Below are 20866 nucleotides of genomic sequence, written 5' to 3' on the forward strand. Positions count from 1 at the left end.
GAGTCGTGCCATTTGGCATTTTTTGGACCGCGACAGAGTGCGAGAAGGCGATGTGCAATATATGGAGCTAGCAGTAGTTGACGGCATGTCAAACGGAGCCCGGAGGAGGAAGTTAAAGCAGTCTGAAAGTTGGGTGCATTTGCGTGGAATTGGCTACAGGTGGTTTTCTCGGTTTTTGCAGCCTCGGTTGTTCAGGGGCTCGAGGAATTATGAAGTGTGGCAAGGCGGGGGAAGTCAGAGTCGGGTTAGTGAGTTTTCGGCCAGGTTTTACGGCTTGGCGGTCCGATATGGGAGCATTACAGGGGAGCCTGGGGAAGGAGGGTCAAAAAAAGCTAAGCATGGAGTTTTTTAAAAAATTGCAAGGCCTTGAGAGGCCATGGAGTCAACTGCTGCCACGTGGCGGGAATAATCCCACATGCGGGGGCCTACGTCCAGATGCTGGGGTATATAACCAAAAAGGTGAGGCCTTTGTAGAGCATGTGGTGGCGTGAGAGCTTCCTTGCCTTGGTTATGGCATGCCCCGGGGCGCACTCTGTGGTTGCGCGTTGGCTTGAGTGCAGCGGCACTGTCGTCCAGGCGGCGGGTTTTGAAGACGGGGCGGTGCGCCAATGGCGCGCTAGCGGTGGTTGTTGCTAAACTGGTTTTATTTGACAAGAAAATAATTCTAAATGAATTATTGGATTTATAAGTGTGAGGGTTTTCTCGCTTGGAACAACAGGAAAAATAATTCTAAATGAATTATTGGAATTTTAAGTGAGAGGGTTTTTCTCACTGGAGACATCCAAGTACAGAGTATTCCTAGTGCGTCGTTCAAAGTAATGACGGAAGCACTGAGAACGGGAATATCTGTAAGGCCACCAGGAACGGGTACTTCTGATGCATCACATCGGATGGGTGACAGGGAGCATCGGAAAGAAGTATCCGACCATCCGGGAACGGACATCTCTGATGCGTCATAGGATGGGTGACATAGAGCATCGTGAAGGAGATAGTACCGTAAGTTCGGTAGGAAAAGACTAGGTGATGGGTATTCCTGATGCGTCATAAGGTGGGTGACGGGTGCATCGGAAAGGGAATATCCATAGTCGGGAGGAAATTCCGAACTGTGTTAGAATTGTGCACAAGGAAAAGCAAGCACAGAAGGAATCTAGACTTAACAGTCGGACAGTTAGTCTTACTCAAGTTTGAGAAGGCAAGACTTAAGAAACAAGCGTCTCATAAGGGGAAGGTGGTAAAACTTTCTACCCGTTATTATGGGCCGTTTAAGATCACTGAGCGAGTAAATGATGTCACGTTCCGATTAGCGCTACCGCCTAATTGGAAGATCCATAATGCTTTCCATGTCAGTTTACTCCGGCCGTATGTGGGACCGCCTCCAAGCCACAACCTAGGTCTGAGGAACCTCCTGAGGTTGAGGAAACAGAAGAAATACTCCAACTTGAGCAGATAGGAAGTCATCAAGAGCGGTCTCTCAAATCCGGAAAGATAACACGGAAGTATTTGGTTAAGTTAAGAACTATTCGAATCTAGATGCTCAGTGGATGACGCAAGAGGAATTAGCAGCTTATCCCGAGATACTGGAGGTATATGTCCAAGCACTACAGTTGAGGTCAACTGTTTAGAAGCCAGAGGGATGTTGCTAATTGGACTATTTTCTTATTTTTAATGATTAAATCTCTTTTTTAGGATATTTTATTATGTGCACTAAGAACTGTTAAAAGATTGTAGCTACTGGAACTGCCATCAGGAACGGACAACTCTGATGTGTCATTTGATGGGTGACGGTAAACATCGCGAAGGAGTTTCCGTACGTTCGGTGGAAAGGGCCGGGTTACGAGTGCCCCTGATGCGTCACATGATGGGTGACGGGTGCATCAGTAAGGGGGCATCCCGTAGGCTAAGAAGGAAATTCGAACTGAGTAAGAAAATTAGCGTAAGAACGCAAGCACAAGAATAAAGATGGGTTCAATGAAGCTTTTTACGAAAAGCAGGAACAATCGCGGGAAGGCAGACGCTTTCCCGCGAGGAATCTATGTTTGCATTGCATTCGTGCATGTGGTTGCATCCAGGGACGCCTGGGAAGTGTTGTTAAATGCATTGGTTTTAACTTATAAGGTTTTATTGAGTTTTTGGGCAGGTTCAGACCAATTTTAAAATATGCCGGCCGCCCACTTAATAAGTGGGCAGCCACTTAGAAGATAAAGCAACAAAACCAGCCAGCGAATTCTCTCTCCCTATTTCGGGTAGAACAGCGCGGAAAAAAAAAAAAAAAAAAAAAACGGCCGCGATCTCTACGCGAGTAGTTATTCGTGCCGTGGCCAGGGAGCTATAAAAGCACCACATGCCCTCACTCACGGGAGGTACCAACGTCAGCAAGAGAAGACTCTGCCGCAAGAGATCGCGAGACTACGAAGCACAGTATTTCGGGTTCAGCGAATTCTCTCTCCCTATTTCAGGTAGAACAAGGCGAAAAAAAAAATAAAAATGGCCGCGATCTCTACGCGAGCAGCTATTCGTGCCGTGGCCAGGGAGCTATAAAAGCACCACATGCCCTCACTCACGGGAGGTACCAACGTCAGCAAGAGAAGACTCTGCCGCAAGAGATCGCGAGACTACGAAGCACAGAAGTTGCTTTTCCCGCGCAAGATCGACAGGTATCTATTGTGGATTCGCCATACGAATTGTTGTCGCGTGTTTGTGTGGTTTGTTTTGCAGGAATCTCCCGTCTTACGGGAAGGCCCTTCACGGGAAGTACAGTTTCACGCCTAAGTCCCTTACGGGAAAGTACGGCTTCGCGCCTAAGTCCCTTACGGGAAGGAGCGGCCTTGTGCCCAAGCCCTTTACGGGAAAGCACGACCTTCAGGTCTAAGATTACATAACGGAGGGGTTTCCTCGGGTTCTTGTGCTTGTATACGAATTCTCCCTAAATAAAAGAATATTCTTAACGGGGGGGGGGGGGACCAACCCATCTTCTGGTCCCCAATACTGTGTCGATCTTCTCCCTTCTCTCACATTTGCAAAGTATTTTAATTTTCAGATTTTCAAGTGCTCGTGTACGCTCCCGTTTTGTGACAGTGGTGGCCGCAGCTGGCGGCTGTAGTATGGTGACGTGGCAAGTTTGTAAGCGGTTGTGCCCGCGTCCATGAGGCCTTCTTTTGAAGCTTAAAGGGGTAGTACCTCCCCCCCCCCCCCCCCCCCCCAATAGCGATGTCGCTATTGCTAGTCAAGGGGAGGGGTCCCACAATGAAGTGAGACAGCCCGAGGCCAGTCAAGGGGCAAGCCATGGGGAGGGGTCCCGCGGCCGATAGCAGGAATGAGAGAGTCACAAAGCTGGCCAAGAGGCCTATCTGGCCAGTTGAGAACAAGAGGGGGTGATAGAGAGAGTCCGAAGGTTTCAAGGGCTAATACAAAGGGGGTCGTCCCATGGTAAAGCAAGAGAAAGAGGCCGGATAGTTTAAGTTAAGCCGGGTGGTCGAATTGAGCAGACAAAGAGCCAAGAGGTGTGCACCATGCAGAGGTTGCCGAAAATAAACTATGACAAGTGCAAGCAATGCAAAGGAAATTCCAAATGAAGCTGCAAGTGAAGTGCACGAGATGAAAACTCACCCATTTTTTCATTTTAGGTCTCCTAGACACACCCCTATAAAAGGATGTATATGTTCATTTTTAGGGCCTTTTTGCCATTATGCTCCTTGGTCTGTGTAGGCTGTGAGTGATTGTCTTTTTGCCGAGGTTCATGCCGGCAGTGTATTGGTTGTATATGGTGTTGCATATGCGAGAAGACTATTCTCTACTGTCTCTTGGCATGATTCCCCCTTCCACCATCTCTTCTCTGCTTGTGCATGTGTGTTTTGTGCGTGTGTAGGCGTGTGTGCCCCGAAGTTTGTCGTGCAAAGAAAGATAGAGAGAGGCTGTGTGAGTGTGGAGGGCTGTGAATTGAGCAGAGCGGAGTGACTGGGTCTATCTGGTGCATTGCAAGGCGTGTGCGCATATGGTTGTGTACAAGCGGTGGTTTGCTTGCGGGTAGTGTCGAGTTTTGAAGGTGAACTCTAGTGGATTGGGTCGCTGTGTATATTGTGGGCTATAGTGAGGCATTGTGTTGTGTGCTGGGGGTGTTCCCCTTTCCCCCTCTCCATCTTCTGGTGGCCCCACCGAGGAGTTGTTTGATGCTCTAATTTGAGGTTGAAAGTGGTGTTTTTTATCCGACAAAGTGGTTGGCTGATGGTGGAAGAGTTTGATGGTTGAGTTTGAAGCTGACAGAGATGTTGGAGCCAGTATCTGGCCCCATATTTACGGGCGTTGAAGATCCGAGAACTGGTTAGCAGAATTCGAGTTATGGTTGTTGTCGATGCATATGTTGACGCATATGTTGACGGATATAGAAAAGATACAGACGGTGCCGCTGTTAATGCAAGGACGAGCCAAGGTGTGGTTCGATGGTTTAAAGAGCAGTGATTGAGAATCTTGGTAAAGATTGCAAAGCCAGTTTTTGGAGCGGTTTCGAGAGGTGATTATTGCGGAAGAAGCCGGTGCCAAGGCTGAAGGCGGTATGCCATGATGTAAGTAAGGATTTCTCCATTTTCATTGAGCAGTTTGAAGCTTGTTGGAAACAGTTAGAGATTGCTACTGGGGTCAAAACCAATCAATACTTGAAGCTGTCAAAGCTGCTAGAGTACTTGCATTCGAGGATTAGAGAGAAGGTGGAAGACGGTGCGGATCATACGAAGACATGGTCTATCTGGCAAAGATAAAGAGCAAAAAGGTGAAGCAAAAGCTGGAGTTGGGTGTGTTGAAGCCAACAGATTATGTGCCTGTTGCGGAGGTAGCAAAGTGTTCTTTGGTCCGACCCAAGGTGATTCCAATTGTTCGAAATGCAGAGCTTGTTGAGGTAAGGCCTATGGTTGGTTATGTTCCTTGGAGATTTCCGGTTTGTGATGTGCACGTGCCGAGGGTGGACGAGCTTGTCAACGAGGAGAAGCTCCATATTGAGGTGAACAAAGGTGTAAAAGCTGTAGTAGATGTGGAGGTTCCGGTGCGGATTGAAGAGGTAAAGCCTGTTCTTGTGGAAAGTTTGCATGAAAAGATAGCAGAATGCAATCAGGTTGCAGATACCGAGGGTTCAGAAACTGATGAAGAAAGTGAGCAAGTCAGGATGATGGTCAAGCTTTTGTGGAGCAACAAGCGGATGAAGATGCAGATACGTAGTCGATATATGATGCCGATGATGATGAATATACAAGCTCGATTAGCTGGGGGACAAGCGAGGAAAATAGTGCGGATGAGTGCACATCCTATGACGGAGAGACGAAGTCTGACAAACCTGAGCTGGTAAAGGTAAAGTTTCCCTCTTATGTGTTTGATGATATGGTAGTAGCCCATGTGCAAGAAGAGCAGGGAACAGAGCAAGCCGATGTGCATGATGAAGACCAAGTGGAGCAGTCTAGGCCTACAGATGATGATATGCAAGTCAAGGTGGTATGTGGTGCCATGCTAATGGCTGTGTTGATGAAAGTAGCGGTGGAATTGAGCCATGGTGGTGCAACAGGTGCAGAATTTTGCCAGGAGAGATAGAGCAGCCGTGCGTATGGAGGAAGTCGAGGTGGATGCAAAAGAGAACGAGTTTCTCTCTTCTTTGGTGGAGCATGATGCAGCGGTAGAAGAGGTGATTGAAGAGCAGGTGATTGAAGCTGAAGAGTAGATGGTGCTGAGCAACCTTGAAAGGCCGGTTGACAAGGAAGGGCTCGATGATGCTAGAATTGAGTGTGTGGCCAAAGAGGAGGTTGTGTTACCAAAGATGGTGAAGATTCCGATGCGGGAGACATGTCAAGAGGCGGGGAAAGAAGAATCCCAGACAGTGGCTTGGCTTCCATTGAAGGTATGTAAGCTATGGTTGATGCATATGATGGTAGATACAGCTATGCGATGGCTGGTTCGGCACGTGTAGGGGTCTATGCTTGAAGCCTTTACTTTACTAGGTTGGGAGGGAGGGTCAGACATGTGTCGGAGCTTGATGTTAGGTACATGTTTTTCTTTTGATGATACGCTTGAAGCTGCTTGGTATAGAGTCGACAGTTTGCAGAGGGATGCATGGAGTGTTGAAGGTAGGCTATGGGAAGCCTACACACATGGTGGTCTATGTGCTGGGGTACAGCACTATGGTGAACAGTTACAGATGGGTGGAAGATATCAACGGCAGGTGTTTGATCCAGGCGGAAGCTATATGATGTAGGGAGTGGGGCAACCCACTTGAAGGTTTGGCAATAGACAGAATAAGACTATGTATATATGGTTTTGGTTTTCTCACAGAGTGTGTCAGGTTTTGCAGTTAGAAGATGAATAAAGCTCTTGTATGGTTGAACATAAATGCTTAACTAGGGGGTGGGCAATGATGGTACAGCCAAAGTGTGTCGACCATAGAAGATGGCATAGACAGATACGTGCAGGCTAGCAGAAGCATGGCAAAAAATTGGAGCAACTAGGAAGATCATGGGCTGACAGGTAGCAGTGGAGATGTATGACTGATGCGGTTTATAGGACAAAAAGGGCTCCATTAGGGGCTAATTTGGAGAGCAGATGAAGGAGATGCGAGATGCAGTCTTTGGGTCCAAGAATATAGAGCTTGAAGTGCTGAAGGAGCAGGTCGAGACAGCTCATCAAACAGAGCTACGGAGCCCAAGTTATTGGAGTTTGAAGGTACGGTGTGTAGCAGATTCTTGCCGGACAGGGCAGCTGAGGACAAGTGGCCCAAGTGGATGTCAGAGTATGGGTGCGTAGTGCTCAATTTATGGACTTGTCTTTTCAGATTACAGATCAGAGCCACGGATTGCAATTTATGGCTAGTTGAAGTTTTACCAAGGGCTAGGTTGGTGCCCACCCGACCACATGGGAAGTTGTGCCATTTGGCATTTTTTGGACCGCGACAGAGTGCGAGAAGGTGATGTGCATTATATGGAGCTAGCAGGAGTTGACGGCATGTCAAACAGAGCCCGGAGCAAGAAGTTAAAGCAGTTTGAAAGCTGGGTGCATTTGCCCGGAATTGGCTGCAGGTGGTTTTCTCGGTTTTTGTAGCCTTGGTTCGGGGGCTCGGGGAATTGTGAAGTGCGGCAAGGTCGGGGGAAGTCAGAGTCGGCTCAGTGAGTTTTCGGCCAGGTTTTACGGCTTGGCCGTCCGATATGGGAGAATTACAGGGGAGCCTGGGGAAGGAGGGTCAAAAAAAGCTAAGCATGGGGTTTTTTTTAAAAAATTGCGAGGCCATGGAGTCAATTGCTGCCACGTGGCGGGAATGATCCCACATGCGGGGGCCTGTGTCCGGATGCCGGGGTATATAACCCAAAAGGTGAGGCCTTTGTAGAGCATGTGGTGGCGTGAGAGCTTCCTTGCCTTGGTTATGGCGTGCCTAGGGGCGCACTATTTGGTTGCGCGCTGGCTTGAGTGCGGCGGCACTGCCGTCCAGGCGGCGGGTTTTGAAGATGGGGTGGTGCGCCAGTGGCGCACAAGCGGTGGTGGCCGCAGCCGGCGGCTGTAGTATGGTGACGTGCCAGGTTTGTAAGCGGTTCTGCCCGCGTCCATGAGGCCTTCTTTTGAAGCTTAAAGGGGTAGTACCCCGCCCCCCGCCCCCCCCCCCCCCCCCCTCCCCCCCAATAGCGATGTCGCTATTGCTAGTCAATGGGACGGGTCCCCCAATGAAGTGAGACAGCCCCAGGCTAGTCAAGGGGCAAGCCATGGGGAGGGGTCCCGTGACCGATAGCAGGAATGAGAGTCGTAAAGCTGGCCAAGAGGCCTATCTGGCCAGTTGAGAACAAGAGGGGGTGATAGAGAGAGTTCAAAGGTTTCAAGGGCTAATACAAAGGGGGCCGTCCCATGCTAAAGCAAGAGAAAGAGGCCGGATAGTGCAAGTTAAGCCGGGCGGTCGAATTGAGCAGACAAAGAGCTCGAATTGAGCAGACAAAGAGCCAAGAGGTGTGCACCATGCAGAGGTAGCCAAAAATAAACTATGACAAATGCAAGCAATGCAAAGGAAATTCCAAATGAAGCTGCAAGTGAAGTGCACGAGATGAAAGCTCATCCATTTTTTCTTTTTAGGTCTCCTAGACACACCCCTATAAAAGGATGTATATGTTCATTTTTAGTGGCTTTTTGCCATTATGCTCCTTGGCCTACGTAGGCTTTGAGTGATTGTCTTTTTGCCGAGGTTCATGCCGGCAGTGTATTGGTTGTATATAGTATTGCATATGCGAGAAGGCTACTCTCTACTGTCTCTTGGCGTCATTCCCCCTTCCCCCTTCTCTTCTCTGCTTGTGTACGTGTGTTTCCGGGCGTGTGTGCCCCCCCGAAGTTTGTCGTGCACACTGCAAAGAGAGATAGAGAGAGGCTGTGTTAGTGTGGAGGGCTGTGAATTGAGCAGAGCGGAGTGATTGGGTCTATCTGGTGCATTGCAAGGCGTGTGCGTATGGTTGTGTACAAGCGGTGGTTTGCTTGCGGGTAGTGTCGAGTTTTGAAGGTGACTCTAGTGGATTGGGGCACTGTGTATACCCTGGGCTATAGTGAGGCATTGTGTTGTGTGTTGGGTATGTTCCCCTTCTCCCCTCTCCAACGAGAACTGCAACTGCGTGTCAATGGTTTCCCAAGTTGCCCTCCAAAACAACCTAGTAAACTGGGGATCTTTGTCCAAAGCAATGGACTCAGACATGCCATATATTCAGAAAATCTTATTCAGAAAATCTGTGAGACAAACAGTTCCGCCAAATGATCGGGCTTAATTGTCTTCTTTACCAGAATGAAGTGGGTCGCTTTACCGAATCTGTCGATGACTGTCCAAATTCCATCATGCCCACCTAGAGTCTTGGGGAGATCAAAGATGAAATCCATCGCAAGGCTTTCCCAGGGGTAGGTGGGAATGGGTAAAGACTGTAAGAGTCGGTGTGCCTTATGCCTGTCAAAACTTGACCTTTTAGCATACTAAACAACTGTGAACAAAGTCATCCACATCCTTTTTAAGCCTCGGCCAATAGAGGTAACACTGCACACCTTTCAAGGTGGTATCTATGCTACGGTGGCCTGTAAAAGGTGGACAATGGCACTCTGCCAAAACCTTTTTCTTCAAGGGCTGTGTAACACACAACATCGTTTTCTGCATCAAATAGCCATCCCGTATGGAATAGCCTGAAACTGTCTCTCCATCCTGTGTCCAACAAAGTCAGGATCTGTGGCATACTGATCAACCATATCGTTGAAGCTTTTGTGACGAATCATGGAAATAGCGAGAACCAAGGGCTTTCGAGACAATGCATCTGCCACTAAATTCTTCTGTCCATGTTCTTCTGTCCTTGAACATGGATAATCTGGAAGTGAAACTGTGACAGGAGGGTAGCCCGTCCCATTTGCTTTTTGGCTTTTTTGAAAACTGCTTCTATGACAAGTAGCGTAAACTCTAATGATCCTTAAAGACTGTATAATCAACTCCGAGTAAATAGTGTCACCACTGAGTAAGAGTATGGATCATTGCCAATAGCTCTTTTTCATAAATCTGTGCAACCATTTCAGGACGTAAAAAAGTCCTACTCTCATAAGCAATTACATGGCCTTCTTGCATCAAGATTGCTCGCAAACCGTGACCATAAGCATCACGGTAAATTTCGAATGGCTTTTGCAATTTTAGTAAGGCCAACACGAGTCCAATAGTCAACTTTTTCTTTGAGAGTCTCTAAGGCTGCAATTTTTGTCGTTCCCAAATAAAAGGAACTTCTTTCTGAATCAGCATAGGCAAAGGAGAAACTATCTTTGTAAATTTCCGAATGAACCACCAATAATATGAGCACAAGCCCAGATAAGCCTTGAACCTCATGAACATTCTTCAAATCAGGCCAATAACGAATAGTCTCAATTTTGTGCCCAGAAAAGCTTCGAACCTCTTGAACATTCTTCAACTCAGGCCAATAGCGAACAGTCTCAATTTTGGCCGGATCCATCTTTACCCCTACTGCTGAGATGATATGTCGCAGGAAGTGCATCTCAGGGAAGAAAAATTCTCTCTTTTTCGAATTTATAACCAATTTATGCTTCCGCAGTGCTTGTAAAATTCTTTGAAAATCCCAAAAGTAGTCCTGAAAGCTATCTTGTAGACGTCGCCAGGAGCGATTGAGATGTGATGATAACCACTCTTCATATCAATTTGGCAAGTAGAACCCTGAAGTCTTTCGAGTATATCATCGATCTTCGTAACGTGGAAATCTGTTTTGGTTCATTGTTTCTTTATTTTGGCCTCGACTAACTTTGTAAGGTGGCCGGTTTGGTGGTGTACTACCAAGAATTAATCATGTGATCTTCAAGACGTGAAGGAGGCAACTTGCTTGGTACGCCCTCAGAGAAACAATTAGCCTCTATTGCAGAAAATCTTGTCGTTTCTTTTCGAGGTCAAACATATTTGACCTTTCAGTTTTTTTTTCCATTAAGTACAATCTCTTTGCCCTTCTCATTCGTCAAAGTCGCTTTCTTAGCCCGATAGTCAACCACGGCGTTGTTCTTGTGGTACCAAGGGATTCCTAGAAGGACATCACACTCTTCCAAAGGCATGATATAAAAGTCCTTGTGCCTTGAATACCCCTGACAATGCAAACGAAGTTTGCCAATGACGGTGTAATGCCAACATCCCGTCCGGGTGCCGCTAGAACTGCCTCCACCTGTGGTCTTAGTCAATCAAGCATAATTCCAAGTCGAGTCACCAATGAAGTTGGCCTTGGCTCCTCCATCAAGGAAAATGAGGGCTTCCTGATCTTTCACTTTGCCCCATGTGTGGCAAATTTTTGTGTTTGCGTTGATCTGATTCCGGCCGGTCCCCACGCAATGTGGTACCTGTCCTGCTTTCATCTTTCCTTTTCTGCGCTTGGCTGCTGCTCTGTAACTTTCTGGCTTATCTTCTGGTGGTCCTCTAGCTCGTCTTCTATTCAAGAGTTTTGTCCGGCTCTACCTGCGAGCACAGGTTCCTCTTTTTTTGCACTCACTGTCCTCTCAACTTTCATCCCAACCTGAGAGGAGAAGCAATGGCCTCACGTCATCTCGAGTAAATCTCATAAAGCGGGTAATTCTTCAGGTGTTTCGCAATTCTCGGGTCTCTGGAATACTCGATCAATCTTTTCACACGTGTCAACCTGCAGTTGACGTTTGTACTCCGCTCTAACAAAATTTTCCAGCAAGAATGTGTCCAAATCTTCATTCCTTTCTTCAGTTCCCACGTTGGATTTCAACCTTTCTTTTGCCTGCCCACCTAAAGGAGTTATCTCTGTCAGATTCTTCGAGAGAACCCATGAGTAATCTGGAATTCTTTATGGCTTATGCCCTGAAAGACAGAGCGATGAAGACAGGAACGCGCCCGATGCGCGATGTACGAAGGTTGGGAGTGGCTAATAAGTCTGGTGTCCGGGCAGGAAGATTATTTAAAAAAAAACTGCGTGTGCTGCAAAAAAGGATCGGATCCTCTGTAGAAGTATGATCTTTTTGTGCTCTGATACCACTGTAACAAGCTTGGACACTCCAAGCAAGAAATCAATAGAAACATACGAATAGAAACTTCATAATCACTGAACTTTAATAGAGAGAGAGAAATAGTCAACACGGCCGACGGAGTTCTGTGCCCAGTGGTATTGGCCCCAAAGTCTGGTGCCTTTTTTGGTATTTCTTTAACATTAATCATTGCAAAGCATAGTCACAGGGGATGCCCATTTTTGGGCTTCTCGTCCCCACTTGTCGTCCCGCCCTCTTTGCTACAGTAAAAATCCATTTGAGTCCCGTCCCCCATCCCCACTCCTCGGGACGCCTCCCTTTTGGCTATGTTGCAAAGTACAATTCCCGAGGGACCTCTGCTCTCAAGACTCTGCGTCTAGATGCTTTGCAGAGTGAGGCCCAAGGGCTCTTATAAAGTTTACGAGGGATGCCAAAAGCAGAGCCCCATAAGCTTCAAACTCAAAAGCAAATAGTCCCCAAAAGCATCTGGTCTAAAATCTCCCCCCAAAAGTAGGCAGGGCGAATTACACAAATCTGTACAGCCCTACCACGTCAGCAGCCAGCGTGAAACGTGGAAATCCGTACAATCTGCCACGTCAGCCTGCCAATGTGTTTTACTGGATTCCGTATTACTGCCACGTGGCCTGTTCGTATAGCATGTCAGCGCATTTTATGGGTGTGTGTTTTTGCACACCACGTCATCATTTCGTGACAAGGAGGTGGCGGGCTGAATGGGGAGGTGCGCTCAGTGGGGCACGCATTGAGCAAGGGCGGGGGGAGGATAGGGACGCAAGGGCGAATGGGTTTTTTTTGTGTGTGGGGGAGGGGGTGCACTTGAGGGAGAGCAGCAGGGAGGGCGAGCACAGGCTTTAGCAAGCAACTTATCTTCAGCCATGTTTGCACTTAGAAGTACGTAATTTTGCTCAACACTAATGCAGTTTCTAAGATCACAAATATGGCTACCGTCTACTATCTAGACTCTACGCCGTACGGTCTACCTTTGGGCGCTCCAGCTCTACCCTTGTGTCTCTCTACCCACTCTCTCCCTCTTCTACCCTCTCAACTTTGAAGCTCTCCTCTACTCTCTCTTGAGTCTCCACACAAGCTCTCCTCTTAGCTCTACTCTCTCTCCACCGTCATGTCATCTCAGGCTAACTCCACTTCTCAAGCCGACTCTTCTCGAAGGAGGCCCGCCGTGCAAACATGGTTGTGGTGGGATGAAGTCGACTCTACCGCGTGTGGTAAAGGTGGCGGTGCAAGACCATGGACATGCAAGCTATGCCCGTACAGGAGAATGGGTGGTGCAAACAAAGTGCGAGCCCATCTTCTTCATAAACCCGGTCACGAGGTGAAGTTTTGCCCTCGAGTATCTCTCAAGAAGAGGTTGGAGCTTCTTGAGAAGCTCGTGGTGTATGAGGTCGTGGAAGCGGTCAAGAGGGGCCGTTTTGTTGCTGTTGATCCCTCCGCCATGGCAACACCGTGAGAGCAAAGGGGAGCCAACCTTGAGTCCACCTCTCAAGCGTTCAAGACAAATGCATCTACACCGTCCTCTTCCATTGCGCATCGCCAAAGCACCCTCAACGAAAATTGGAATCCTAAATTGAAGGAAGAGTCGGTTGCCTGATTCTTCTCCACGACCACATTGCCTTCCATGCTTTGCGGTGAGTTTCCCTTGGCATATGCACATTGCAATCTCCCATTTTGTATTCATTATGGGGTCTTGACTCTCAACTCTCCATACTAACACAACATGCTCTATTTTGTGTGGATAAGTCTCTGTACTTTCGAACCATGGTTACGAAAATAGGGGAACATGGCTCCTCTTATGTGCCACCTTCATCGGAGAGGCTTTGCACCACCCTCCTTGTCAAAGAGAAGCTTGCCGTGGAGCAAGCGGCCCAAGCAACAAAGAATTTGTGGGAGACCAATGGCGTCTCTCTCCTTGTAGATGGATGGAGCGACACTCGCAAGCGGTCCATTCACGGAGTGGTGGCCTACTCTCGGGGGGAGATGTACTTTGTGGAGTCACATGATGCATCTGACAGTGGCAAGGCCGCGGAAATGCTTGCTGCGGAGTGTACAAGCACCATAGAGATTGTCGGCCCGGAGAATGTCCTTTTGTATGGCTGCAGATAGAGAGGCGTCAAATAGGGCGGCCGGGGCTATCATTGAGGGCATGTATCCTAGCATCCATGTCACATTTTGCATGGGGCATTGCCTCAATAACCTCCTCAAGGACATAGGGAGCTTGTCATGGATTTCACCCACCATTGGTGAACGCCTCTCGAATTGTCTCCATCGTGCTCAATCATCAAAAAGTGCGCCATGAGTTCTCAAAGAGGAGCCACTTGTCCTTGCTTAAATGTTCAGAGACAAGATTTGCATTTAATTGGCTTATGCTAGGCCGCTTGTCTACATGTGGCAGAGCCTTAAGGGGCTTCTTTCTCAGCGATGAGTTCTAGGCCATGCCTGAGTCTACATCAGCAACAGGATTGAAATGCAGAGAATGGGCCGACGACGCCTCTTGGTGGGAAGAGGTGAAGACTCTTGACGCCATGGTCAAGCCTATTCTACACCTACTTTGAGTTGTGGATGGCTTGCAGCCATGCATCAACAAAGTCTACGAAGCCATGGATCGGATGAAAGAGACACTTGAGAAGCTTGTGCCTGACCCTGTTCAGTATGCGGAGATTCATGGCTTGTGTGAGTCGAGGTGGAATGGATACTACTCTCCACTTCATGTGGCAGCTTATGTGCTTGACCCTGAGTTTCAGGGAAGGCGTCCAGAGACCGACAAGGAGGTGAGCAAAGGATGGCGGCTTGCATTGGAGCGCCTTGAGCCTCGAAGTGACACTAGGCGCAAGATTAGAGACGAGGTACTAACTACAGGCAAAAGAAGGGCTCCTATGGATGTGTAGATAAACAAGTTGATCGCAGCAAGATTGGCTCGGTTTGTGGTGGGAGGACTACGGAGGAGATGGCCCACATTTACAGCGCTTGGCTGTTCGTGTCCTTAGCCAAGCATGTACCACTAGTTGCTTGGAGCAACTATGGAGTGTGTACAACCACATTGCCTCTAAGAAGAGGAATCGCCTTGGGGTTCAGAGGGCCAATGATTTGGTGTTTGTGAGCGCTAACTTGTACACTCCATAGTTGCTTGGAGCAACTATGGAGTGTGTACAACCACATTGCCTCTAAGAAGAGGAATCGCCTTGGGGTTCAGAGGGCCAATGATTTGGTGTTTGTGAGCGCTAACTTGCACATGCTTGCCAAGAGCGTCACACACAAGGCAAATCCCTTCATTGAGTGGGAGATGGCACAAGAGAATCCATCTATGGCCGAGACACTTTTGGAGGAGCTAGAGGAGGACTTCGAGCCTCAATGCGAGCCTCGCGAGGCCTCATATGTCGCTGTCGACCTCGACTACGACGATGATATGGAGATTCAGCAGGCGAGCACTCCCAGAGTTTGATGATCATTGATCACTCTTGAGTCTAGAGTCTACTCCTCAAGAGTCTACCCCTCAAGAGTCTACCTAGCCCTTTGTACTTTTTGTTATCCTTGAGGCTTGTCCTTTTTGAGCCCTTGTGGCATGCACTTTTCATTTCGTATCCATCGATGTTTTGTTAGCACATTTGCGCCTATATTACTCGTGCTCTTCTGTCTATTCAGTGTAAATTTGTGGTCAAAGTGATGCTCTATGTGTGTGGCATGTGTGTAAGTCAAAAAATGCCAAAAAAAGTGTGTTTTTTTTGCCGTTCTGACCCTCGTCCCCGTTTCTTGACTTTTGCCGTCCCGTCGGTGTTCCCGACCCCGACCCGCCTTCCCACGTAACGCATTTGGAAGGCTGATATGTGGACATGGGAGTGCAAGTAAGCACAAATTGAAGAAGGCATGAAAGATGGCACATTTGGGATGATGGCAGAGAGCAATGAAAAGGTAGTAGCAATAATAGAATGTATGCACTTGAAGTCAGTGGAGGTGGTCACATTGCTGGAACTATTCATGATGGAAACAGCTTCTTGTAAGAAACCCTTGTTTAACCATGGTTAATGAAGAAGGGTTAAGAGGAGTGTTGGCATGTTGACAGATGGCAGGCTGCATATGGGGCAGAACTGCCTATATAAGGTGGCATGATCACTTTGAAGGTTGGTCTACTACTGGTTAAGCCAATTTCCAAGGGCTGTGGTGTGATCTAGAGAGGGAGAGGATCTTGGTAAGCGAGTCGGCTATAGGTGTATCATGAATGTGTTTAGGACTGAGTGTAGGCCAAGCATGCGTTGCATGGTGGTTACAAAATGATGCTTGAGTTCGGGCTCGTGTGGTGTTTGGGACATCAAAAATCATAATTGGTGTTTGGGACATCATAATCAGTGTAGGCTAAGCACGCGTTGCATGGTGGTTACAAAATTATGTTTGAGTTCGGGCTCATGTGGGACATCAAAAATTATAATTGGTGTTTTCCACTGTCCCATTGAAAAAAGAATTCCTAATTGGCAGAGCTGGGAGATTTCTTGTGGTACCTGCTATCATTACATGCCTTGTTTTTTTAATATAATTATGGAGCTTTTGTCCTGGGCATCGGAACTCTTTGGTATTCTTGTGTTTTAGGATTGAGAGTCTAGTGAGAATGTCTTAAGAGATTTTAATCATGGGATAGAGGTGGTTTCCTTTTAGTTGATCATCATGACATAGAATTATGTCGTGTCTGGGTGGTTTGAAAGGAGGTGGAGGGGATGTTTATTGGTTGCTCAAGTGAGTGATCGGTGATAGATTGGGACAGTATTAGAGTAAGATTCCAAGAGTGGATAGGTCATGATACCCCGAGATTTCGTAGAGGCATTTCTGTGTTCTGGGGGCGTGGTAGGTTTTCTATTCTTTCTCTGGGTATGGCATTGCTTGTACAAGGCTGTTGTTAGATTCATTGCAGTTTGCAAGTAGGGTTCAGGAGACTAAACACAGTTTTCTAACAACTGTTCAGTGTCACCAAGCTGCTTTGAGTATCAACCAACTAATGCTTTTGATAATCCTGGCATGAGCCTTACAAAATGACTTCGGTTCCTTCTAAGTCATTACCCTCACTCGGTTTCTCTTCATATCAGGAAGCCAAGGAGATGACAAGCTCTTTTGTTTCATGGGTCACACCAAGAGGAGCACTTCAGCTGCCAGAATCAAGGCCTCAGCACTGGGATCACAACAAAAATCGATGGGAGAATAGAGACAGCAGTCTTTCAACTTTTAAATGGTTAGTGCCTTCTTGTGAATTTGATGATGTTCACAATGCATGCTTCAAAAGGTAAGATAGCTTCCAAGAATGCAGTTTTTGCATAATATTGACAAAGTGTAGTTTCTATCTTGTTTTCTTCTTTATCACATAGTTTCAAGAAATGCCTGCATACTTAACATCGTTTTTTGTTTATAAGCATAGTTACATGGGGTTTTTGTTATTTTTGTGGTCTAGAAGGTAATGTTCATAGTAGCACATCCAATTTTTCTGTATGCTGCACACATGAATTGGTTTCCAATAGAATTCTAATCAGGATATGTCAAGTTAGCTGGACCGGTTGTATTACTGCTGCTTGGTGATTACACTCTCTAATAGTCATTCTGTTGCTGCTACATGCTCCCCCATGGCTTTTGACTTTCGTGATTGGAACGTGGAATAATAAGCTTAGAAGTTGCTATTGTTGTGCAGTTGGAAATGTGGGAAAGCTGGCCACCTTTCAATGGACTGCATGTCCACAAGGGGTCTACCAGCACCCAACCCAGCAAAGCTGAACTGCTATGAGGTGGGCTCATATTTGAAAGTGCACACTTTTTCATGATGTCGTGACTTTCTTCATTTGTGCTCATGCCTAATGTCTTTAATCTACAGATACCGGTTGACAAGGATCCAAACAACAACATCATCAACTCTTCCTTACGCTTGTTATACAAGAAGTAAGCTGTCCAGCATGTTTGCCTCTTTTCTACCAGTGAGTGTTGGGTGTGCCTATGTGTGTGCTGCTCACATGGTTTTAAGCCACATCTCAGTTGCGCCCCCCACCCACACACACACACACACACACTTTTTCGTGTAAATCTTGTTGATTTAAATTACAAGTGGGAAACCTCAAAGCAAGGAAAACTCATCAAGCAGAAAAGATACAAAAAGTGGAGCAACATAAGGCTCCAAGGGCTAGAAACAGTCAAAGTAAATCCTATAGGCATCAAGAGTAATTTCCCCAGCATTATAAGCAAAATCCAACGCCTGACCAACGAAAATTTGAAGTAGGGGAACTGGTCAATAGCAACGCCTTGAAACATCAAGGAGTTGCGGTGGTCCACAGAACCGAAAATATGACCCAGCTCAAAAAAGCTGTAAACTGAGACTGCAGAGACCGAATCTCCCCAGAAAGCCAAACCGCCTATGGAAAGTGGCAGAGGGAAAACGCAACCGAATAGCAGCGGACACCTGCCGAATGAAGGACTGAGAGCAGCGACAGCCCCACAATAAGTGCGGCACAGTTTCCTCAGCATCATGACATTTGAGACAATGAGAAGATGCAATATGCCAGCACGCAACAAGCTGCCTACAGGTAAAACTTCAACCAAGCAGCGCCACAAGAAAATACGTTCCTTCAAAGATAGATGATTTCGCCAGATACCAGCCAAGGTTCGCTTCCACCATAAGACTGCTTTTGGGAGGGACCACAGCTGATTACCATTCCGCACAATCTTTGCATTGCAATAGAGCATAAACATTGGCAACAGAAATGCAATCCAACCTCAAGTCAGCAAGCTTCCAATCAGAAAAACGCGAATTCACATTCAAAGGAGCAACGGGAGAAAAATCAGCAAGCATTCTCTGAATCTCCCGCCATAGAGAAGAGTAATGGTGCCCCAAGCTAAAGCGAGATGCCGCATCAGGAAATGAAAGAACATGTCCAGTATCATCTACCACCTGATGCACCTGGTATATTCCTTTTTGTGACAGAAAATAGGCCTGATGAGGAGAGCGTTGAGCTAAAGTTGAGGAGAAATCCTTGCTCCAATGCAAGATCTCCGATCGAAGGGAATTGCCAAGAAGGTGTTGGCGACCATGCCATTGCATATGCGAGATGACAACCTTCCAGTCCACAATGAGAGAAGAGGTGAAGGGGCATCCTAGAATGTGTCCTTCAAGACGCCCATAAATAACCTCCCAATATGTCGGCTGCCAATGACCAAAGGATGGTGTAACAATATGTTCACACATATGGGACCATATAAGAGTCCATGGTTGCTTTTGTTGCACCAAGATTGGTAACAACATAGCTTTCCGAGCTAGAACATGAGTGCACAAATCCAAAATATTCAATCCGCCAAGGCTCTTAGGAGAACACAACTTGTTCAAAGACAAAAGTCGGAGACCTTTTTTGTGGCATGAAGTGTGCTAGAATGCTCCAAAAAAGTAGACATGAGGGACTGCAAGAGCAACCGAGGCCAAGATGACAAAGGTAAGAAAAACTGCACATAGGCCATGAGAATGCAGTGCATAATCTTAAGATGCACATGTAGTGGCAAAGTGGACAATTTCCAGCAATGCAGCTTAGAATGCAAACGCTGAAGCACCCAATTCAATTTATGAGCAGCCGGCACATTCCAGGCCAGCGGATACCCTAGGTGGCGAACTATGATATCCGGAGGAACAACCTCTCTCGGCCATAATAGCTTATGCCAATCACACTCCTTCAAAGTCAGTAAGTTGGATTTGCGAAAATTGACTTTGAGGCCTGCGGCCAATCCAAACAAGTGAAGGGTCTGCATAATGAGTTCCACATCATCATAGTGATTGCGAGGCATAAACAAAGAGTCATCCGCATAGGCCTGACCAACAAAATGCTTTCCAGATGGCAGCGTGAGACCATGCAATCGACTAGAAGAAGTCAGGAAATCAAGATACACAAGTAAGGGGTGAGAAGCAATTGCATAGAGCAATGCACTGAGAGGGCAGCCTTGTCTTACTTTGTAAGGTGCAACGGAAGTGAATGTTGATATTGCTCAAGATAAGTGCTCCGAACTGTGCTCAAGGGTTCCTTTTACTTACGGAAGGGAGAGCCTTCCGTTCCTTTAGAGAGAGAATGCAATGATCACAAACAAAGTGAATGCTACTGTGAATGAAAGTGGTGAGACTGAGAGAAGAGAAAGAGAAGAATACGACACTAGGGGTTCTCAAACCCTCCTCCAAGGGCCCCCCTCTCTATGGCGAGAGAGGTCTATACTATAGATTGCACAAATCTGGTACAATGGTCTAGATGCAATGGACTTGCCGACGATGTTGATGACTATGATGACGAGGATGAGGACGGGCTAAAATCTGAAAACGCTAGGGCTGAAATGCTGAAATCTGCAAATTGCTGACTTTTTGCTGATCTTTGACACTGTCGGTGACGATGGCGATGACGACAACTCGATGACAATGCGCTGAAAACGCAGATGCTGAAAACTGAAAACAGTGGGCTGACGCTGTAAACGTTGGCTGACTTGACGGTACGGCGAGGATCTACTGTAGGTAGGTGAGATCTGTGAGGCTAAGGCTGAATCTGCTGTGGCTAAGTGCTGAAAACTGAAAACGCTGATGTGCTTGGCTGATCTGACGCCGGAATCTGCAAACATTAGGTTAGATCTGCAAATTGAAAAACGCCAAGCTGGATCTGTTGTTGATGAAAACGCTAGGCTGATTCTGCTATTGAAAACGCCAAGGGAGGGAATCCCAAAAATGCTATCTGTTTCTGTTGGCTGAAAACGCTAGGGCCTTCTGCCGGTCTTGGTGAGAAGGTGCACTGCAAGTTGCTGGAACTTCTTCTGCCTCTTCTGCTAAAAAGTGCTAGCGCTAGGTTTCTTTTATTTGCCCTACCGACTTTTCCAACAAAAGTCACTCATCAATAAATAAGCGAAAAATGTTTATTTTGGAAAAAAGGGTTCTATGCTCTGTAAAATGCTCGTGATGGGTACTGAATGTCATGCTGATGATCATGCTGTGTGCAACCAGAGGATATGCAACTAATCTAAGTGCCTGGACATGCACGACCTGCGCACAAGCTCACAAAGGTGCCAGAACACTTCCTAAGCTGACCTGAACCCTAGACTTGAGATAGCTTGTCCACATGCACATAGGGTTAGATGTGCATGTGACATCCCCTCTTTTTCAAAGTGAGGTATTGATACCAAGCTATATGGCGTCGAGGGAATGCGCCAACATCTCTGCGAATCTTGAGAAGAACTCGTCGCCGGCCCACTCTGATGCGTGGGTCGTGCGGTACTTGAACTTCATGAAGGTCTGCAATGCTTGCTTCTTTGGGCCACGCCGAAAGCGACACGAAGTGATCTGTTGTGGCTTTAATGC

General features: G+C 47.1%; 1 protein-coding gene across 4 annotated transcripts in view; it reads left to right on the forward strand.

Annotated features, from left to right (window-relative positions):
• The window catches only part of LOC147455475 (uncharacterized), a 114814-nt gene that overhangs the window by 74934 nt on the left and 19014 nt on the right, over window positions 1-20866 (forward strand). For all 4 annotated transcript variants that reach the window (XM_086515266.1, XM_086515270.1, XM_086515268.1 and 1 more), the window contains 3 exons: window positions 16602-16744; window positions 17195-17288; window positions 17375-17439. In XM_086515266.1, the coding sequence (XP_086371392.1) occupies window positions 16602-16744; window positions 17195-17288; window positions 17375-17439 (302 nt within the window). The remainder of the gene's footprint in view (window positions 1-16601; window positions 16745-17194; window positions 17289-17374; window positions 17440-20866) is intronic.

This window comes from Adiantum capillus-veneris, chromosome 6 (genome assembly GCF_014529385.1).
Source record: "Adiantum capillus-veneris isolate H3 chromosome 6, ASM1452938v2, whole genome shotgun sequence".
NCBI classification, from domain to species: Eukaryota; Viridiplantae; Streptophyta; class Polypodiopsida; order Polypodiales; family Pteridaceae; genus Adiantum; species Adiantum capillus-veneris.